A 20709-nucleotide genomic window follows, 5' to 3' on the forward strand; every position below is an offset into this window, starting at 1 on the left:
TGCTCGATGAATCTGCTGGTACATTGACCCAGACCACTACATTCCCCTCGCACGCTACACGGCCTGAATCTGACCCTGATGAAACTCAGGTTACCCTTCCCATATACAGTTCCATCTTACACGGTGACAAAGAGGAAGCTGCAGATGAAAGTGCAGGTTCGGCCCACCCGCCATCAGACACACCACCGTACTATCAGGGGCCCTGTGCCAGTGCCGTCGCCAACGAGTGGGCCCCCCCCTGCTTGCTCAGGATCACAGCACTTGCAAAGTTGAAATACTGTGCAGTGAGATGGAAGATGGGGACGACGAGGAGTCCAGACAAGTACAGGGATTCCCTAGCGAGGAGACTTATTTGATTGTTTTCAATGTTGGGACAGCAATTTTTGGGGAGCACTATACTCTGGAGAATGATAGATGGGGCCCACCATACACTGGAACATTCCAAAGGTGGACATCAGACACTGGAGCAGCATTTACAGGGCCCATTATACACTAGAGCATTAGAAATGGGGCCCATTATGTTTGGAGCATTATTTGGGCCCATAAGACAGTGGAGCTTCATCCATGGGGACCAACATATACTGTAGCATTATGTGGAGCTCATCATATACTGTTTCAAACAAATGATTCTGTATGGAGAAATAGATGGGCCTCGTCATGAGATGTAAAAAGTGAAGTATTTTTCATTGTACTATACCGCTATTTCTCTGCTGTATCGGAGCATGATGAGTTGTGGTATGTGTTAAAGGGGCGCTCTTTCGCCCAGGGCACATGAAAACCTGGAGCCAGCCCTCCCCCCCACAACTGTAGCCAAATAACCCCCATTTTTCAGTGAGTAACTTGTATTATGAAGTTAATTAAGGTTGACAAGCTTAAGTAAGAATAATTGATGCTTTTGGCATTCAAATGGGCACTGTAGGTGTGTTTCCTGTCCTCCTCTCACTGCCGACTTTTATTCCCCATTGACTTACATTGGGTTTCGTGTTTCGGGATGACCCCGACTTTTCCCTATAATCGGACGATCTTGCTCGACCCGACTTTTGGAAAAGTCGGGTTTCACGAAACGAAACGCGACCCTAAAAAACCAAAAGTCGCTCAACTCTACTCAGCAACACCTCAACCAGACATTTTTGAAGCTGCTGACTCTTTTCTACCAACAGCACATGAGGCTTCACCTGTTTCTGAGTCAACCACATAAGTAGCAGATCTGCCCTTTGTAGATTGTTGGCTGCACATTGGTTCTCTCCTTTATTGCCACACTCCTTCTCATTAGTAGATATCACCTCCTTGGCACCTTGATCTAGTCACCAGGTCCTGCCTACCACAGAATCTTCATCATCATCCCTGACTTGGCTGACAGTGCTTTCAGTGTGGAAAAAATCATAAATACCTTCTCCCCCCACCTGATTACTACCTTTATATTTGCTATGATTAAGAGTGCCAATACCACCTAGGCTGACAATACCAGTTTTCCTACCACCATGGCTGAAAGAGACAGCAACATGGTTCGATGTTTGAGTTGTGTCTTCCAATTCCTCCATCCCCATTTCTTCCAGGTACACAGGTTAACTGTTCCTCTTTGACAATTAAACAACTTTAAGAAGTTATTGTAAAATATCTTCTTTATACAGTCAAATTGCAAGGGCTCCATGGGACCTTCAATCATTGTCATTAAATACACTCTAAAATTATATTTTTAACGCTTACCTATGACCACCCTATGTACGGTATGTGTGAAAACATGCCAGCGGTGAATAAACCACACACATATAGATATATGCCAGCAGTGAATAAACTGCACACACATAAATATAAACAGTTAGGTAATACACCACACACAAATAAATATATAACAGCAGCATATAAATTGCACATATTAACCCAAATACATCACTCAAAAAAATAAAGAGAACACTAAAATATCACTTCATAGATATCACTGAATGAAATATTCCAGTTGCAAATCTATATTCATTATAAAGTGGAATGCATTGAGAACAATAAAACATAGAAATTAATAATACAAATCAGAATAAATATACCATGGAGGTCTCGCTTTGGAATAATACTCAAAATCGAAGTGGAAAATCAAATTACAGGCTGATCCAACTCCTGTGGAAATGCCTCAAGACAAGGGACTGAGGCTAGTAGCCTGTGTGGCGGCCTCCAGGTGCCTGTCTGACCTCCCTACAATCCCTGGGCTTGCTTCTGATGAGATGGAGGATGTTCTCATGAGGGATCTCCTCCCAGACCTGGATTAAACCATCAGTCTACTCCTGGACAGTCTGTGGTGCAATGTGGCGTTGGTAGATAGAATGAGACATGATGTTCCAGATGTGCTCAATTGGATTCAGGTCTGGGTAAATGGCAGGCCAGTCCATAGCATCAATGCCTTCATCATGCAGGAATTGCTGCTGACATACTTCAGCCCAGGGCCGGATTGGGAGTAAAATTCAGCCCTGGCATTTGAAGTTACACAGGTCCACTAGTCACATGGTGACTATATAATATCTTTGTACACTTGTATGTTACAAGAAGTGAGAGGAGATTAACACGACTATATAACATGTAGTCACAGCTGTGCCCAGTATTTCAGTTCAGTCCTATTTATTGCTTTTAGTTGCAGTACTCCTCCCAAAGCTCTGTCCCCTTTTGTACGCACGGTGACAGAATTCCTGGCAGAAGTGCTATCCATTGGGCAACCAGACCCCCTGGTCATAGCCACCCCTATCATACCTCCCAACTTTTGAAGAAGGGAAAGAGGGACAAAGACTGTGGCAAATTTTAGGCCATGCCCAAGCCACACCCATTTCACAACTAGTCACACCCATGTCCATGCCCAACTGCACCCATTTAGCACTGCTGATCATACTGACTGGTACTGAGGACACAGTGGCTGGCATTATGGGCACATTTGCTGGTACTGTGGGCACTCTGACTGGTACTAAGGAAGAGAGAAAACAGAGAGAGAGAAAAAAGAAAACAGAGAGAAAGAAAGAAAGAAAGAAAGAAAGAAAGAAAGAAAGAAAGAAAGAGAGAAAGAACAGAGAGAGAAAGAAGAAAGAAAGATGGGAAAGAAAGAAAGAACAGAGAGAGACAGAGAAAGAACAGAGAGAAAGAAAGAAAGAAGTAAAGAAAGAAAGAAAGAAAGAAAGAAAGAAAGAAAGAACAGAGGGAAAGAAAGAGAGGAAAGAAAAAGAAAGAGGGGAAAGAAAGAACAGAGAGAGAGAGAGAAAGAAAAAAGAAAGATTAGAGAGAGAAAGAAAGAACAGAGAGAGAAAGAAAATGAGGGAAAGACATAAAGAAAGATTCTATAAAGATACTATAGCAGCCTGGCTCCCATTGTAGTGCCCACCTGAGCCTCCCGGTGCAGGACATATTATGATCGGCTCACATGGCCAGCTTCCCCGATTCCAAGGCGATCCTGCTGTCTGCGCTGTCAGAGGAGGACATGGTGATGGATGTGAAGCATTCCTAGTTCCGTCACAATCTCCTCATGAAATTATCTAATTTCTAGTCAGCTTCCAGCACATCACTTCCGGTGGAACGTCATGTGCGAGTTTTAAAGTGCTCCTCGGGGCTCCGCTGTGTACTCATGTGTCCGTGGGAAAAGCCCACTTTGTATGTCTCGTACACACTTGGCTCCGCTCTGTACATACCGTACACATATGGCTCCACTCTGTACACACACAGCTCCACTCGGCATACCCCATACACACGAGGCTCCACTCCGTACACCAAGTACACACACGACTCCGCTCCGTACACCTTGTACACGCACGGCTCTGCACACCCCATACACACGTGGCTCTGCTCCATACACCTCATACACGCGCAGCTCCGTACACCCCGTACACACGCGGCTCCGCTCCGTACACCTCGCACACACGCGGCTCCATTCCGTACACCTCGTACACACACGGCTCTGCTCCTTACACCTCGTACACACACAGCTCCACTCCGTACACCTCATACACACGCAGCTCCACTCACGTTTACCTCGTACACACGTGGCTCCTCTCCATACACTTCGTAAACACGGCTCTGCTCCGTACACCTCATACACACACGGCTCCGCTCTGTACACCTCATACACACACGGCTCCGCTCTGTACACCTCATGCACACATGGCTCTGCTACATCCACACTGTAAACCCCTCCTGACCCCACACAGAAACTTACCCGCATCCAGCAGTGCACACACACCCACACACACACGGAGGCTCCTGATCATGTGACCCCTGACTCCTCCCCTCCTGTGACCTCATCACAGGTCCTGTGCGCACAGAGCAGCCAATTGCAGCCTGAGAACGGAGCTGCCTGCGGGGGGGGTCAGATGTGCCATGCAGCATCTCATCCCGTCCTCAGAGGGGATAATGAGCGCTCCTGCCCCCTTGTGCGACACCTGAGCTGCCGGTGCTGCCTGTATTCATGTGGCATCATTGCAGGAGGGAGACCCCGCATTTGTGTGCAGTGCCCTGGAAGCAGGAATGGATTGAGCGGTCCACTACAGGCACCGGCCCTTCTGGCACTTGCCAGAAGTGCCCGATGGTCTGTCCGGCCCTGCTTAAGCCACATGAAACCTAGCATTGTCATGCATCAGAAGGAACCCAGGGCCCACTGTACCTGCATATGGTCTCATAATGGGTCTGAAAAACTCATCCTCGTACATAATGACAGTTATGGTACCTTTGGCTGCGCAACCCAACAAAGAAATGTCTCCTGACACCGTTACTGACCCACTGCAAAATCAGTCATGCTGGAGGATGTTGCAGGCATCAGAATGTTCTCCAGACTCTGTAACATCTTTCACATGTGCTCAATGTGAACCTGCCCTCATCGCCCTACATGATGTTGGGCAGTAAGTTCAACACCCACTTGTGGGTATCAGGTCCTCAAAACACCCTCATGGAGTCTGTTTCTGAACGTTTGAGAAAGTTTGAGCAGACTCATGAATGTTAGTGGCCTGCACAAAGGAGAAAGCAGCGATCCTGATGCTGGGTTGTTGCCCTCCTTCAGCCTCCTCCATGTCTCCTGATGTACTCGCATGTCTCCTGGTATCTGCTCCATATTGTACACTGTGCTGACAGACACAGCTTCCCTTCTCGCCACAAGTCACATTGATGTGCCATCCTGGATGAGCTGCACTACCTGAGAAACTTCTGTGGGTTGTAGACACCACCTCATGCTACCGCTAGGAGTGAGAGCAATGACAAAATGAAAAAAGTGACCAAAACAACAGCCAAAAAGGATGAGAACAGAGAAATGATTTTTGGCCACCACCTGCAGAACCACTAATTTTATAGGGTTTGTCTTCCAAGTTGCCTATCATTTCTACCTGTTGTCGGTTCCATTTGAACAACAGCAGGAAAAATTGATTCACAATCAGCTTTGCTTCATAACTGGACTGTACAGGTTGATTTTTCAGAAGTGTGATTGACTTGGAGTTACATTGTGTTGTATAAGAGTTCCCTTTATTTTTTCAGCAGTGTCGTTTGTTCTGTGTACCCATGTGATCTCTATGACTAAGTGCAACATTTGTGCCAGGAACGCATCAGAGATGAGAGCTTGAACAGTCTGAACAAATTTTTAATGGAATCCAAATAAAAAAGTTATTTTATCTTATCTGCTGCCTATTGTTTTCCTCTGCATCACTGTCCTTCTTAACATTATCCTCCATTAAACATATGTTTTTCTTTACTTTCTCCTCATGAGCGTCATCATTTTATCATGTACTGTTATAACACCACCCATTTTCCTGTATTTCATCATCATTCTCTTTACTATCATGATTCCTCCTTGTCCTCATAAGCATCAATGTCACTTTAATCTCCATTATAATAATTATCCTTATCACCTCCCAAATTTATTATCATCATTTTCTCTCTGATAATGGCTATAATCATCTTCCCCCTTCTAACCATCATCATCACGATCATCCTTATCATCACCCATGATATATACCATCATCATTTATCCTCTTCTTCACCTTTTCATCATCACTTTTCATAAAGAAAACAATAAATATTTTCTGCTTCAAAGTTTATTTGCAACTTTGACCTTTGGGAATAATTTGCTGCTACATTGTATAATATCTGTCTAATAATAAGAAGTAAAACCTAATTACTGAAATAAAAAGTTGTGATGTCAAGATTGCTTCCATGAAAGAGCAAGGTCTTCACACCTGGACAACCTGAGCTCCATTTTGGTTCTTGCCCGGCCTCCCAATAAGAGTATAACCCCCCGTTAGCTTCGGCCGACAAGGCTTCTTACTGCATGGTTTTCTACTAGACCTCTTCACACGGATGTCCTGGAAGGAAACAGAATATCAATGAAGAACATAAGACACACAAATGTTCAGTAGATGAGAGTCTACCTGTCTTTCCTTTCCTTTTACTAGTTACTTTTATTATTTTAGCTTTTCATTAGTTAATTATGTTGGTTATAGTAGAGCTTTGCTTGTCATGTTATTCCTCCTATCCCCCATGGATTTTACTCATGTTCCATCCCCATGTCCCCATTTATAGAAGATTTTAATACCCCTTCCATCCACATGCTCCATGAGTCTCCCTTAATTCCCTGTGACTTGTGCTGTATCAAAAATTCCCAATTTATAAAGTGCAGTTACAGGTCCTGCAGAACCTGGATCCAGCTTCTCCTTGCAGAGACACACTCGTCCATAAGAGACACAGTGAATCATCTTCCTTCTCCAGCCTTGTACCAGAGAAGTGCTAAGCGTGTAAGCTTCTAGATCTCATCCATGTAACATTACGAGTCGACTCACACAATATTGGATAGGATTGATTTCAAGGTAATCTCAGTTAAAAACTGCAGTAATTGAGGATGGACATTGGAAACAAGTAAGATGAGCTCACAGTGGGTCTGGTCTCCTCCCATTCTCCGGAAATATGAGTTTCCCTAAATCAACTTGTCGCTCTCCACAAAGAGTAATGTTACGCCTTAGAGCCACTCTTAAGGCCCCTTCACACATAGCAATCTCACTAGCGAGATCGCTGCTGAGTCACAAGTTTTGTGACACAACAGCGATCTCACCAGCGAGATCGCTGTGTGTGACAGCGATCAGCGACCGCCCCCCCTGCCGGTATCGCTGATCGCTGGAAGAAACCTCTGGACATTTCTTTCGTCGCTGATCTCCCGCTGGCCAGCACGCATCGCTGCATGTGACAGGCGGGAGACCAGCGATCTGCTGGTAACTGACGCACACATCGGGTATCCAAGGGACGTGTGTCCCTTAGTTACCCAATGTGTACGTTGGTTACCAGCGCGCTGATGCAGGGAGCTGGTAACTAATGAACACATCGGGTATCTAAGGGACGCATGTCCCTTGGATGCCCGATGTGTACGTTAGTTACCAGCTCCCTGCATCAGCGCGCTGGTAACTAACGAACACAGTGACGCCGTCGTTGTGCTGATCGCTGTTGAAGCTGTCTGTGTGACAGCTCACCAGCGATCACATAGCGACTTACCAGCGATCCTGACACGTTGATATCGTTGTCGGGATCGCTGGTAAGTCGCTATGTGTGACTCCAGCTTTATCCTTGCCAAATCAATTCTCCTGCTTTGCACCGATAAGAAGCAATCATCTTGAAGCACGTGTTTGCATATGGAGTTTCCGGTTTGGCTTCTTCTCCCAAGTCATGTGACAAGTCTTATTAAAGGGCCAATGTTGACTTTGAGGATTGCTATATCAAAAAGGAGTTTCTATCTTTGAAGACAATATTTGCATATCTAAATTCCCGTTTTTGACCTCCCCACGTCCCGCACTGATCCAACACACCCCCCATGCACCCCGTCCTTGCCCTCCCATATAGACCCATCGCAGCCCCCCAGCAGCCTGCAATGAAGTCCTTTTCTGTGCGCACAGGACCTGTGATGAGGTCACAGGAGAGGAGGAGTCAGGGGTCGCATGATCAGGAGCCCTGTTGTCTGCAGGACACTGCTGTGCAGGTTGTCATGATGCTGGATGAGGTAAAGTTTCTGTATAGGGTCAGGAGGGCTTTACAGTGTGAATGTAGCAGAGCTATGTGTACTCGGTGTATGGAGCGAAGATGTGTGTGTATGAGGTGTGCAGAGCGGAGCTGTGTGTACAGAGTGGAGTCATGTGTGTATGGGGTGTGCAGAGTGGAGCTGTGTGTGTACGAGGTGAGTGGAGCTGTGTGTACGAGGTGTACGGAGCAGAGCCGAGTGTGTATGAGGTTTACGGAGCAGAGCTGTGTGTGTACAAGGTGTACTGAGCAGAGCTGTGTGTGTACAAGGTGTACAGCGCCGAGCTTTGTGTGTACAAGGTGTACAGAGCAGAGCTGTGTGTGTACAAGGTGTACGGAGCAGAGCGTATGTGTACAAGGTGTATGGAGCCGCGTGTGTGTGAGGTGTACAGAGCAGAGCCGCATGTATACGAGGTGTATGGAGCAGAACCGAGTGTGTACAAGGTGTATGGAGCGGAGCCGAGCGTGTACGAGCTGTACGGAGCAGAGCCGCATGTGTACGAGGTGTACGGAGCAGAGCCGCGCGTGTACGAGGTGTGCGGAGCAGAGCCGCGCGTGTACGAGGTGGATGGAGAGGAGCTGTGTGTGTACGAGGTGGACGGAGAGGAGCCACGTGTGTACGAGGTGGACGGAGAGGAGCCGCGGGTGTACGGAGAGCGTGTATTTTGGCATGGGGGGCCCCATTTGAAAGTTCGCCCTGGGGCCCATAACTTTGTAGTTATGCCACTGCCCTTAGACCTGCATATATATGAAACCTAACATTCCTGCCAGAAACCAATAATTATTGTATGTGTTACCTCTGAAACAGACACAGAAGGTGAGGTCACAATGTATAGAGAAGGTTGAGACATGGTTGAGAACAAGAAGAAGAGCCAAACAGGAAAGTGGAGAAGAAGCAACAAAGTAGGGTAGATCACAATGTCTTCCACTAGGTTGTCTGTAGATCACAGTGCATGAATTTAAAGCTATGCGGCCATCTGAAAAAAATGCAGGGAAACATGGCAAGGGTTATTAACTTTTAATTATCTGTTACCTTTGTCTGACTTATACACATTATGTCCTCAGGGCCCTCATCGCCCAGATCCACAGAACAAATCTTCACATCCTGCAAAACAGATACAGGAAATATCATCTATCAATCATACTAATCAAGAACCAAAGGTTTACAAATTAATATTACTTTTCGGTCCTGAAAACAATACAAGACTTTGTTCACATTGTTCTGCATCAACTAATCCCACAAAAATGTGGTTCAACTTGATTTCCCAAATGACCTCCAAAAGAGCCATTCTTGCGTAGAGATATGATCCAGCTTGGCTTCGGGAAAGATGGGCGGATATAGATGCATGGTCCAGTGTGTGGCAATTAGAGTTGAGCGACTTTTGTTTTTTTAGGGTCGAGTTTCGTTTCATGAAACCCGACTTTTCCAAAAGTCGGGTCGAGCAAGATCGTCCGATTATAGGGAAAAGTCGGGGTCGTCCCGAAACACGAAACCCAATGTAAGTCAATGGGGAATAAAAGTCGGCAGTGAGAGGAGGACAGGAAACACACCTACAGTGCCCATTTGAATGCCAAAAGCATCAATTCTTCTTACTTAAGCTTGTCAACCTTAATTAACTTCATAATACAAGTTACGCACTGAAAAATGGGGGTTATTTGGCTAAAGTTGTGGGGGGGGAGGGCTGGCTCCAGGTTTTCATGTGCCCTGGGCGAAAGAGCGCCCCTTTAACACATACCACAACTCATCATGCTCCGATACGGCAGAGAAATAGCGGTATAGTACAATGAAAAATACTTCACTTTTTACATCTCATGACGAGGCCCATCTATTTCTCCATACTGAATCATTGGCCCCATATAATGTTTGAAACAGTATATGATGAGCTCCACATAATGCTAAAGTATATGTTGGTCCCCATGGATGAAGCTCCACTGTGTTATGGGCCCAAATAATGCTCCAAACATAATGGGCCCCATTTCTAATGCTCTAGTGTATAATGGGCCCTGTAAATGCTGCTCCAGTGTCTGATGTCCACCTTTGGAATGTTCCAGTGTATGGTGGGCCCCATCTATCATTCTCCAGAGTATAGTGCTCCCCAAAAATTGCTGTCCCAACATTGAAAACAATCAAATAAGTCTCTTCGCTAGGGAATCCCTGTACTAGTCTGGACTCCTCGTCGTCCCCATCTTCCATCTCACTGCACAGTATTTCAACTTTGCAAGTGCTGTGATCATGAGCAAGCAGGGGGGGCCCACTCGTTGGTGACGGCACTGGCACAGGGCCCCTGATAGTACGGTGGTGTGTCTGATGGCGGGTGGGCCGAACCTGCACTTTCATCTGCAGCTTCCTCTTTGTCACCGTGTAAGATGGAACTGTATATGGGAAGGGTAACCTGAGTTTCATCAGGGTCAGATTCAGGCCGTGTAGCGTGCGAGGGGAATGTAGTGGTCTGGGTCAATGTACCAGCAGATTCATCGAGCAGTGGCTGGGCATCAGTGCACTTGTGTCGCCCCCAGGAGTACGGTCGCCACAGTGGCATTACCTTCCTCCTAGGGAGTGTGATGTCATGCTTGGGAGCAATGAACGATCTCTCTAGCAGGTTAACTGATTGGGCGGCGTTATTCCCACTCATCACAGTCCAAACAGCATTCATGAAGGCAAAGTGTTTGTTTTACGTGGGCAGTATGGTTGCAAAGCTGAACCTTAAAGGAATGTCCAGAAGGGCACCACCAGGAGTGGAGCCTACGGCGTAATTTGACTCAACACGGGCAACCTCAACCATGCCAGCTACAGAAAAGATACACACATTGCAAGCTTAATTCCGTTAACGAACGAGACTCCGTCATGCCCCGCGGTCCGAGTCCGGCTTACTAGAGGGCCACGTGAGGCTCTGGCACATGAGATAGGGCATGACACACCAGTTATTGGCCATACATGTCCGTGGCTGCATGTGCGCTACACTGAAAAGGCCAGCGTTTGTCGCTTACAGGTGCAGATAACCCGCTGAACAACGTTAGTGATGGGGATCACTGATTACAATTATTACCCGCAAACAATGATTTCCCAGTAAGTGCAGGTCAACCGCAGTTCCGGAATTAGGCCTAACCGTCATTCCTGAAAAAATGAAAAACTTACGTGTGCAAACCACAGGTGCTGTAGCTTGCTTAACAGCTCGCCAGCCGTTCTCACGCCCAGTATGGATTACACGTGATTGCACAAAGGTGAGAAAGGGTACCGTATCCCCAGATAACATGTATGGATAGCATAGTGTACACATTCAAAATATATGTCTATACATCAGGAGGCAGGCTCAGACGGTGTTAGGCCCAGTATGGATTGCACGTGATTGCACAAAGGTTAGAAAGGGTACCGTATCCCCGGATAACATGTATGGATAGCATAGTGTAAACATTTAAAATATATGTCTATACATCAGGAGGCAGGCTCAGACGGTGTTAGGCCCAGAATGGATTGCACGTGATTGCACAAAGGTTAGAAAGGGTACCGTATCCCCAGATAACATGTATGGATAGCGTACACATTCAAAATACATGTCTATACATCAGGAGGCAGGCTCAAACGGTGTCAGGCGCAGTATGGATTTGACGGCCCAGATTACACAGCAGAGGAGCAGGGAGAGGTAAAGATTGCAAATGCTGGGGCCCTGCCCAAGCAAGGGGGGCCCACTCATGGGCGTCGGTACTGGCACTGGGCCCCTCATAGTACGGCGGTGTGTCTGACGGCGGGTGTGCACCACCACCGTCAGAGACACTTGATTGCACTATGAGGGACCCTGTGCCAGTGCCCGCGCCCAAGAGTCGGCCTACCCTCCTGTCCAGGGCAACGGCACTCGCACGGTGTCGTGCGCTAGGTGGTGACCCCGGCCATGGGGGGGGAGGCAGCACAGTTAGGGAGTTTTAGAAAGTGGCATATGTTGATTTTGGACATTCAGCTGATGAAAAATGTGAAATAGGTCAAGTCCCAGGAAGAGGTGGACCAAAGCAAGCCATTTTTCTGTCACCCTATGTGTCATCAGGGGAAGGTGGGACAAAATCCTTGGAAACCCATGCATGGTTCATTTTAATGAAGGTTAGATCATCCACATTTTGGGTTGACAGACGGGTCCTTTTTTCTGTCAGGATTGATCCAGCTGCACTGAAGACTCTTTCCGATAGCACACTTGCAGCTGGGCAAGCGAGCTCCTGTAAGGCATATTGTGCCAATTCAGGCCAGGTGTCCAGCTTAGCGGCCCAATAGTCAAAGGGGAATGACCTGTGTGGGAGAACATCGATATGGGAGGAAAAGTAGTTTGTAACCATAGTTGACAACTGCTGTCTCCTGTCACTTTCCATCGATGCAGTATTACCAGTTGTGTGAGCGGTACTTGAAAAATCAGTCCACAACATTGTCATGAAACCCCTGTCTCCAACGCCACTTCTGCTGTGTGCACCACGAACACCTCTGCCAAGCTGACCCCGGCCCGTACGGCTCGTGTGAGAACCATCACCGCTGCTGTGTGCTGGGAATGCCTCAAGCAACCGATTTACCAGAGTTGCTTGTTTATTAGCCAATATTAGGTCAAGGTTCTCCTGTGGCATGATGTTTTGTAATTTGCCTTTATAGCGTGGATCCAGGATGCTGGCCAACCAGTAGTCATCTTCGTTCATCATTTTGGCAATGTGGGGGTCCCTTTTTAGGATCTGCAAGGCATAATCTGACATGTGGGCCAATGTTCCCGGTGTCAATGATACACTGTGAGTGCTGGTTATAGGAGCACTTTCTGGCAAATCCACATCCCTCCAGTCACGCACAAACCCTGTACCAGAACTTGCCATGCCAACATTTTCACTTGCCCCACGAGATGCATCCTCCTCCCCTAAGTAATCATCCCCATCATCCTCCTCCTCCTCCTCCTCTTCTTCCTCCACCTCGTCCAGGAGAGGTCCCTGAGCAGACAATGGCTGAATGTCATCAAGGATTCCCTCCTCCTCTTCCTCCTCATCAACATTGGCTGCAGACGCCTGCTCCTTAAGGTGCGTCAAAGTTTGCATCGTGTGCAACAGTGGCAGCTGCAGATGGAGTGCTCGTACGACTGCGCTCTGTGGACGAGCTTTCGCTTCTGGAGGAGGAGGTGGGTCGAACGCCTACAGCCAACTGTTTCCTATACCGTGGGCTAGGCAGCACTGTCCCACCACCGCTGTCCCCTGTGGACCCTGCATCCACCACATTAACCCAGTGCGCACTGATGGATACGTAACGGCCCTGGCCATGCCGACTGGACCATGCATCAGTTGTGAGGTGCACCTTTCCGCTCACTGACTGCTTGAGTGCATGGACAATGCGGTCTTTCACATGATGGTGGAGGGCTGGGATGGCTTTGCGAGAGAAGAAGTGGCGACTGGTTAGGTCATAGCGTGGTACTGCATAGGCCATGAGTTCGCGGAAAGCTGTGCTTTCCACCAACCGAAAGGGCATCATCTCAAACGAGATTAGTTTGGCAATGTGGGCGTTCAAACCCAGTGTACGCGGATGAGAGACTGAGTACTTTCTTGACCTACTCATAGTGTCTGGGAGGGTGAGCTGGACTTGAGAGCTGCATATGGTGGAAGTAGCGGTGGACAGGGCGGACTGAGAGAGGGTTGATGATGGTGATGGAGTTGTTGTTCTTTCTGATGGCCTAGAATCAGTCTTTCGTTGATATAACAGTGGGATTCCCTGACTGCTGTGGCCTTGCAACGACACCTCAACATTTGCTGCTGTGCTAACCGGTGGGCTTACAGTGGGGGAAACAATGTAGCGTTGCTGACTACCTTCGTTGTGATCAGTTGCACATGTGGCACTTGAGGTTTGGTGTTGTGTCCACGCTTGCAAGTGCATGCTGGTTAAATGTCTAAGCATGCAACTGGTATTCAAATTTTTCAGATTTTTCCCTCGGCTAAGGGTCTTTGCGTACTTCTTACAGATAACCTTGGCCTGATCATGAGGATTTTGTTCAAAAAAGTGCCACACTGCACTCTTCCTACTTTGGCAGACATTTTGCAGCCTAGCACGCTGTGATCTTTTGACCCTCTGGACAAGCTGTCCAGCAACTCTTTTGATGTTTGGAACCTGTCTTTGGAGTGCTCCGGGCCTGCCAGATAACAGCTGTTGCGATGTCGATGTCTGCTGTGGATGCTCCTCATCTGAGCTATTGGAAGCAGCACCCTCTTCCCCCAATGGATGCCAATCAGGGTCAACAACTGGGTCATCCATCACCTCCTCTTCTATGTCATGTGCACCTTCCTCTGTGTCACCGTGTATGGTGGTATAGTGTGCGGGAAGGGGCACCTGAGTCTCATCAGGGTCAGAATCTGTCTCTGTACACTGCGAGGACAATGTAGTGCTCTGAGTGAATGTACCAGCAGAATCATCCATCAGCGGCTGTGCATCAGTGCACTCCATGTCAGATTCATCTTGGCCTGGGTAATTCACCATTTCACTTGATAATCCAGGCATGGTATGTGAAAACAGCTCCATGGAGTAATCAGTAGTATGGCCTGCGTCATCCTTCAATCTTGGTTGGGGTGAAGGACACAAGGAAAGGTGTGGTTCATGAACATGAGCCTCCAATGACGACTCAGTGCTTTTACTTTTTACAACTTCAGAAGAGGAGGCGATAGAGCTGGAGGCTGAGTCAGCAATGTAAGACAAAACTTTTTCCTGATGCTCTGGCTTTAAAAGCGGTTTGCCAACTCCTAGAAAACTAAGCCTTCGAAGCCTTATGGAGCCAGACGATGACGCAGGCTCAACACCTCCTGCATTCGGTCCCATTTTGCTCTTGCCACTACCATCACATCCACCACCAACACCATCATTACCAGCTGCCAACCCCCGCCCAATTCCATGGCCTCTTCCACCAGCCTTCCTCATTTTTGGTAGAAATGTAGACAAAATCCAACAAACTGTATAGTAATGTAAAACAAGGTACAAGGTGTCTATAGGACAGGGGAGATTTTGAATTTCTGCACACACTAGTGGACACTGGACACTTTTGGATTGTGTGAGTCCCACTGAATATCTGAGCGCTATGTCACAGGCTCGATGGCACAGCTGTGACCAAAGTGACTAGAGGATAAGGGAGATTTTGAATTTCTGCACACACTAGTGGACACTGGACACTTTTGGATTGTGTGAGGCCCACTGAATATCTGAGCGCTATGTCACAGGCTTGATGGCACAGCTGTGACCAAAGTGACTAGAGGATAAGGGAGATTTTGATTTTCTGCAAACACTTGTGGACACTGGACACTTTTGGATTGTGTGAGGCCCACTGAATATCTGAGCGCTATGTCACAGGCTCGATGGCACAGCTGTGACAAAAGTGACTAGAGGATAAGGGAGATTTTGAATTTCTGCAGACACTTGTGGACACTGGACACTTTTGGATTGTGTGAGGCCCACTGAATATCTGAGCGCTATGTCACAGGCTCGATGGCACAGCTGTGACCAAAGTGACTAGAGGATAAGGGAGATTTTGAATTTCTGCTCACACTAGTGGACAATGGACACTTTTTGATTGTGTGAGGCCCACTGAATATCTGAGCGCTATGTCACAGGCTCGATGGCACAGCAGTGACCAAAGTGACTAGAGGATAAGGGAGATTTTGAATTTCTGCAGACACTTGTGGACACTGGACACTTTTGGATTGTGTGAGGCCCACTGAATATCTGAGCGCTATGTCACAGGCTCGATGGCACAGCTGTGACCAAAGTGACTATAGGATAAGGGAGATTTTGATTTTCTGCTCACACTAGTGGACAATGGACACTTTTGGATTGTGTGAGGCCCACTGAATATCTGAGCGCTATGTCACAGGCTCGATGGCACAGCTGTGACCAAAGTGACTAGAGGATAAGGGAGATTTTGATTTTCTGCTCACACTAGTGGACAATGGACACTTTTGGATTGTGTGAGGCCCACTGAATATCTGAGCGCTATGTCACAGGCTCGATGGCACAGCTGTGACCAAAGTGACTAGAGGATAAGGGAGATTTTGATTTTCTGCTCACACTAGTGGACAATGGACACTTTTGGATTGTGTGAGGCCCACTGAATATCTGAGCGCTATGTCACAGGCTCGATGGCACAGCTGTGACCAAAGTGACTAGAGGATAAGGGAGATTTTGAATTTCTGCAGACACTTGTGGACACTTTTGGATTGTGTGAGGCCCACTGAATATCTGAGCGCTATGTCACAGGCTCGATGGCACAGCTGTGACCAAAGTGACTAGAGGATAAGGGAGATTTTGAATTTCTGCAGACACTTGTGGACACTGGACACTTTTGGATTGTGTGAGGCCCGCTGAATATCACAGCGCTATGTCACAGGCAGAAATTGGCTAGTGTATCACAAACTACAAGGTGTATGTAGAATTGGGCAGAATAGGAATCTCCCTAGAGTGCAGGTCTGTAAGAACGGAACATGTCCTCGACTTATTCTCACAGAGTGACACACTGATAGCTTCACTGTGGCTGTGATAACAGCCATTACACGGTACTGTGTGAGGAGCGTACACCGCTGTATGGTGTGAAAAAATGCATGCTCAGTACCTCAGCAGGACAAAAAAAAAAATTGGGATTGCTTTTAAAAAAGCAGTTTGCAGAGCAGTGGGTAAACAGCAATGCAGCTGTCAGGAAGCTTTAGAAGGCAGCCCAACAACCACCACCACTGATACACCACAATATAGTCTCCCCTTGCACTGCACACACAGTGACTGGTGTGTTGTACAGGCAAAATCGCTAGCAGCAGAAGCAGTTTTTTTTTCTTCTTCCCTGCCTAACGCTCTCCCTACAGAATCAGCAGCAACCTCTCCCTATGCTAAGATCGGCAGAAGTAAGATGGCGGTCGGCGTGCACGCCCTTTTATACCCCCTGTGACGCCCACCAAAGCAAGCCAATCACTTGCATGCCCTTCTGAAAGATGGTGGTGACCCGTGCCTATGTCATCACGTTGCCCACAGTGTCCGTGGATCCTTATTGGCTGAAAAAGAGCGCAAAACAAACTTTTGAAACGCGACTTTGGCGCGTAAGTCGCCGACCTCGTGGCAGACCTCATCCTAGGGTCGGGTTTCGTTTCATGAAACCCGACTTTGCCAAAAGTCGGCGACTTTTGAAATTTTTCGACCCGTTTCGCTCAACTCTAGTGACAATAGTGGAATTTCTGTATTCGTTAAGTGCATGGTGCTGTCACATAGTGTTTGCGTATGTGTCATATGTGCACCTGTACATTTATTATATTCCATAGGAGTGCTGGCCTTATTCACTATTTTTCTATACTGTCCACTGGGAGATCTGTCTGACCCCTTAGCATTTTCACACACTGCATTCCTAATTCATTTTTGGCTTTCCAATCACACAAAATCATTGTGATTTTACTGCAATTTGAAAAATCACAGCAAAAGAAAACAAAAATACAATGTGTAAATATGGCCTTAGGATATGTGCACACAAAGGTTTTTCTAGTGTGTCTGCTTCAAAAAAAACTCCTGAAAAAAATTGCCTAAAAAACACTTGAAAAACTCTTTCTGTTCATTTCGATTGTCATACCACTTTGCTGTTCATATGTTGTTGGAATGTTTTTCCCTTCACATTTTGAAAAAAAAGTCTGCTCGGAAAAAAAAGAACATGCAGATCATTTCACTGATGGAAAATGCTTCAAACTAAGCACTGTTCAATCAGTAAGCTGTAAAAACTCTTCAGAGAGAGAAAAATCTCTTCCAACAGCTCCATAAGGCTATGTTTGCACATTGAGTTTTTGCTGTGGGCTTTTTTGCTGCATTTTTTGTGCAAATTTGTGCAAATTAAATCCTGCGTTTTACAGTACCAGCAAAAGCTATGAGATTTTGAAACCTCATGCACACACATTGATTTTTTTTCCTGACTGAATTGGAAAACTGCTGCATTTTTAAAACTGCAACATGTCACTTCTTTCAGCATTTTTGCGGCGTTTTTCCACCCATGGAAAGCAATGAGTAAATGCAAAAACGCAGCAAGAAAAGCAAGTATAATGTTTTGCTACGTTTTTAGTGAAAAAAGAAGGTACAGAAGTAAGTAAAACCCATTTATTTTTGTAATTTTCCTAAATTTAAACTATAAAAACTTGGTGTTCTCACCTGAGAATCGCATTTAGGATTAGTACAGTTTAATCAAATTGTTGATTCAGGCAAAGTAAACATTGGCTGACCAAGGTGTGAAATTGAACAGCACCTGATCAACTCAAAGGACTTCCAAAGTGAGAATGTAAACCGTGTCCTACAAACTCACTGCTCTGCCAATGTCATAGGTAAACTATTCCCGACCAATTCACCTCCCCCCGCTGCTACATTTGTAATTATGTATTTTTTCAAGAACTCTTAAGAGCTTTTTTGCTCAGAATAGTCACTATTTTATCAAATATAAACATATTTTTCGACCAAATAGTTTGATCAAATTACTCTATTTCCAAAAATGGATAGTTTCACATCTTTGGGATCCTGAAGAACTACGCAAAAGTGCATCAAAACCTGCTTTTAGTGAGCAGATTCTTTACTGCCAGCAGAAAAAAATGCATCAAAAACACAATGTGTGAACATAGCTAAAAAGGGAATCTGTCACCCCATTTTAACGCTATAAGCTGCGGCCACTGCCATCAGGGGCTTATCTACAGCATTCTGTAATGCTGTAGATAAGCCCCCGATGAAACCTGAAAGATAAGAAAAACACGTTAGATTATACTCACCTGGGGGGGTGTGGTAGGGTGCGGTGGGTGTCGTGGTCCGGTCCGGCGCCTCCTATCTTCATACGATGATGTCCTCCTCCTTGCATCTCCCTCGGCTCCTGCGCAGGCGTACTTTCTCTGCCCTGTTGAGGGCAGAGTAAAGTACTGCAGTGCGCAGGGACGGGAAAGGTCAGAGAGGTCCGGCGCCTGCGCACTGCAGTACTCTGCTCTGCCCTCAACAGGGCAGATAAAGTACGTGTGCGCAGGAACCAAGGGAGAAGCAAGGAGGAGGACAGCATCATATGAAGAAGGGAGGCACCAGACGGGACGGCGACACCCATTGGACCGGACCGAACGCCGGGGTGAGTATAATCTAACTCTTTTTTCTTCTCTCTCAGGTTACATCAGGGGCTTATCTACAGCATTGCAGAATGCTGTAGATAAGCCCCTGATGGCAGTGGCCGCAGCTGATAGGGCTAAAATGGGGTTACAGATCCCCTTTAAATAAGGAGTGTTAACTGAAGCAGTTTTCAATTTGATTTTGACTGTCTCAAAAAAACTGTCTGCCCATTGCCTTATCCAGCCGAACATGTTACAATCAGAGCCGCAATGGATTATATACACATTTTATCACTGAGCGCGGTCAGGACGTGACATTTATTTTCCTCCATTAGAGAACATCTGTCGTTACAGTTATGTGTTTTCTCACTATTTCCATTACTCACTCCGTCCACCTTGAAATCACATTGAGATAAATCCACATTTTCAGATTTCAGGCACATTGTCTCTTTAATGATAAAGGATTTTATAACTGGGTTTTCTTCTTCCTGTTGAAAGAAAAGCAAAAATAGTTATCAAAATAAATGTTATTATTACAAATATAAAAAAGTTTACTCCAGTCACATATAAAGCTGCAGTGATAAGTCCTCTAGTTTCCTCTCATCAGACAGCAGTGCATTGTCAGTGCTCAGTTACATAACAAGCTATAAATTAAATAGTCTTCATAAACTGTGCTATACCTGTGAAGGAGCAATGGAGATCTGGTCCAGAGATTTATATAAGTATGTGACCCCTTCCTTCTGGTTGTAGAAGTCAATAATATCTCCTATAGAGCTTCCATCTTTGGTCCCAGGCTCTACAGTGTCAGAGAGACAGCCGTGGATCGTGACAGCAGAGAACAGCAGCAGAGACAGCCTCCAGTTCCTCATGTTGGCCACCATCGGTGGTAATGTCCGCTCTCTGGTCGGATGCTCTTTTTTTTAAGGAATTTCTAGTTCCTCATATTCCTGTGTGATGACAAGAGTCTCTCTTACAAACCTGTCTATTACGTAATTCAAAAATAATAATTTTACTAAATTTCATCACAGAGCTGCTGATTTTGTCTTCTACTCCGGGGTCTGATTTTATTTGGGAATTTAGTCGGGGCTCCGTAATTCATTTTGGAGATTGTTTTGGAGTCTATAATATTTCAGGGTCTGGGGACTTAATATATTTACCGGGTCTAGTCTGGGTTCTGTATTATTTAAAAGGGGCTGATCTGGGATCTGGAATTATTTTGGGGTCTGATCTGAAATCTCTCTATATACAGTATGTAAGGCCTCTTTCACACTTCAGTTATTTGCATCAGTTAAAATCCGCCAAAAAGGCAGACAAGCGGATCCGTTCTCAACTGATGTGAACGGATGGCACTGGATCCGTTTTTAGACGGATCCTGAAAATGAGGAAAGAGAGAGAGAGAGAGAGAGAGGAAGTGTGAAAGAGGCCTAAGGGTTCTAAGCTGGATCTGAATTTATTAAAGGTTCTAGTTCGATCTTCTTGAGTAATTTTTGTTTCTGTTGTGTTTTTTCCTTCCTCCACATTCGCACATCAGCCACTTGAGGCAGCAGCGTGTCACATACGTGGCTGTTGGAGGACGTGTGATTCTGCCAGGAGGCCCATGTCTATCGCTGTGATTCTATCTGTAAG

General features: G+C 46.2%; 1 protein-coding gene across 1 annotated transcript; it reads right to left on the bottom strand.

The window, feature by feature from the left end:
• Positions 1–6028: 6028 nt before the first annotated feature.
• LOC141091340 (cathelin-related peptide SC5-like) lies at positions 6029–19988 on the bottom strand. Its single transcript, XM_073576873.1, has 4 exons — positions 19764–19988; positions 19470–19571; positions 9041–9112; positions 6029–6311 (listed from the first exon to the last, which is right to left on the bottom strand). Exons 1-4 carry the CDS (start codon positions 19962–19964, stop codon positions 6180–6182), a joined length of 507 nt encoding a protein of 168 aa, XP_073432974.1. The 5' UTR covers positions 19965–19988; the 3' UTR covers positions 6029–6179.
• Between the last annotated feature and the right edge of the window lie 721 nt (positions 19989–20709).

Source organism: Dendrobates tinctorius, unplaced genomic scaffold, assembly GCF_039654945.1.
Source record: "Dendrobates tinctorius isolate UK_male_01 unplaced genomic scaffold, ASM3965494v1 ptg000051l, whole genome shotgun sequence".
Taxonomy (NCBI): Eukaryota; Metazoa; Chordata; class Amphibia; order Anura; family Dendrobatidae; genus Dendrobates; species Dendrobates tinctorius.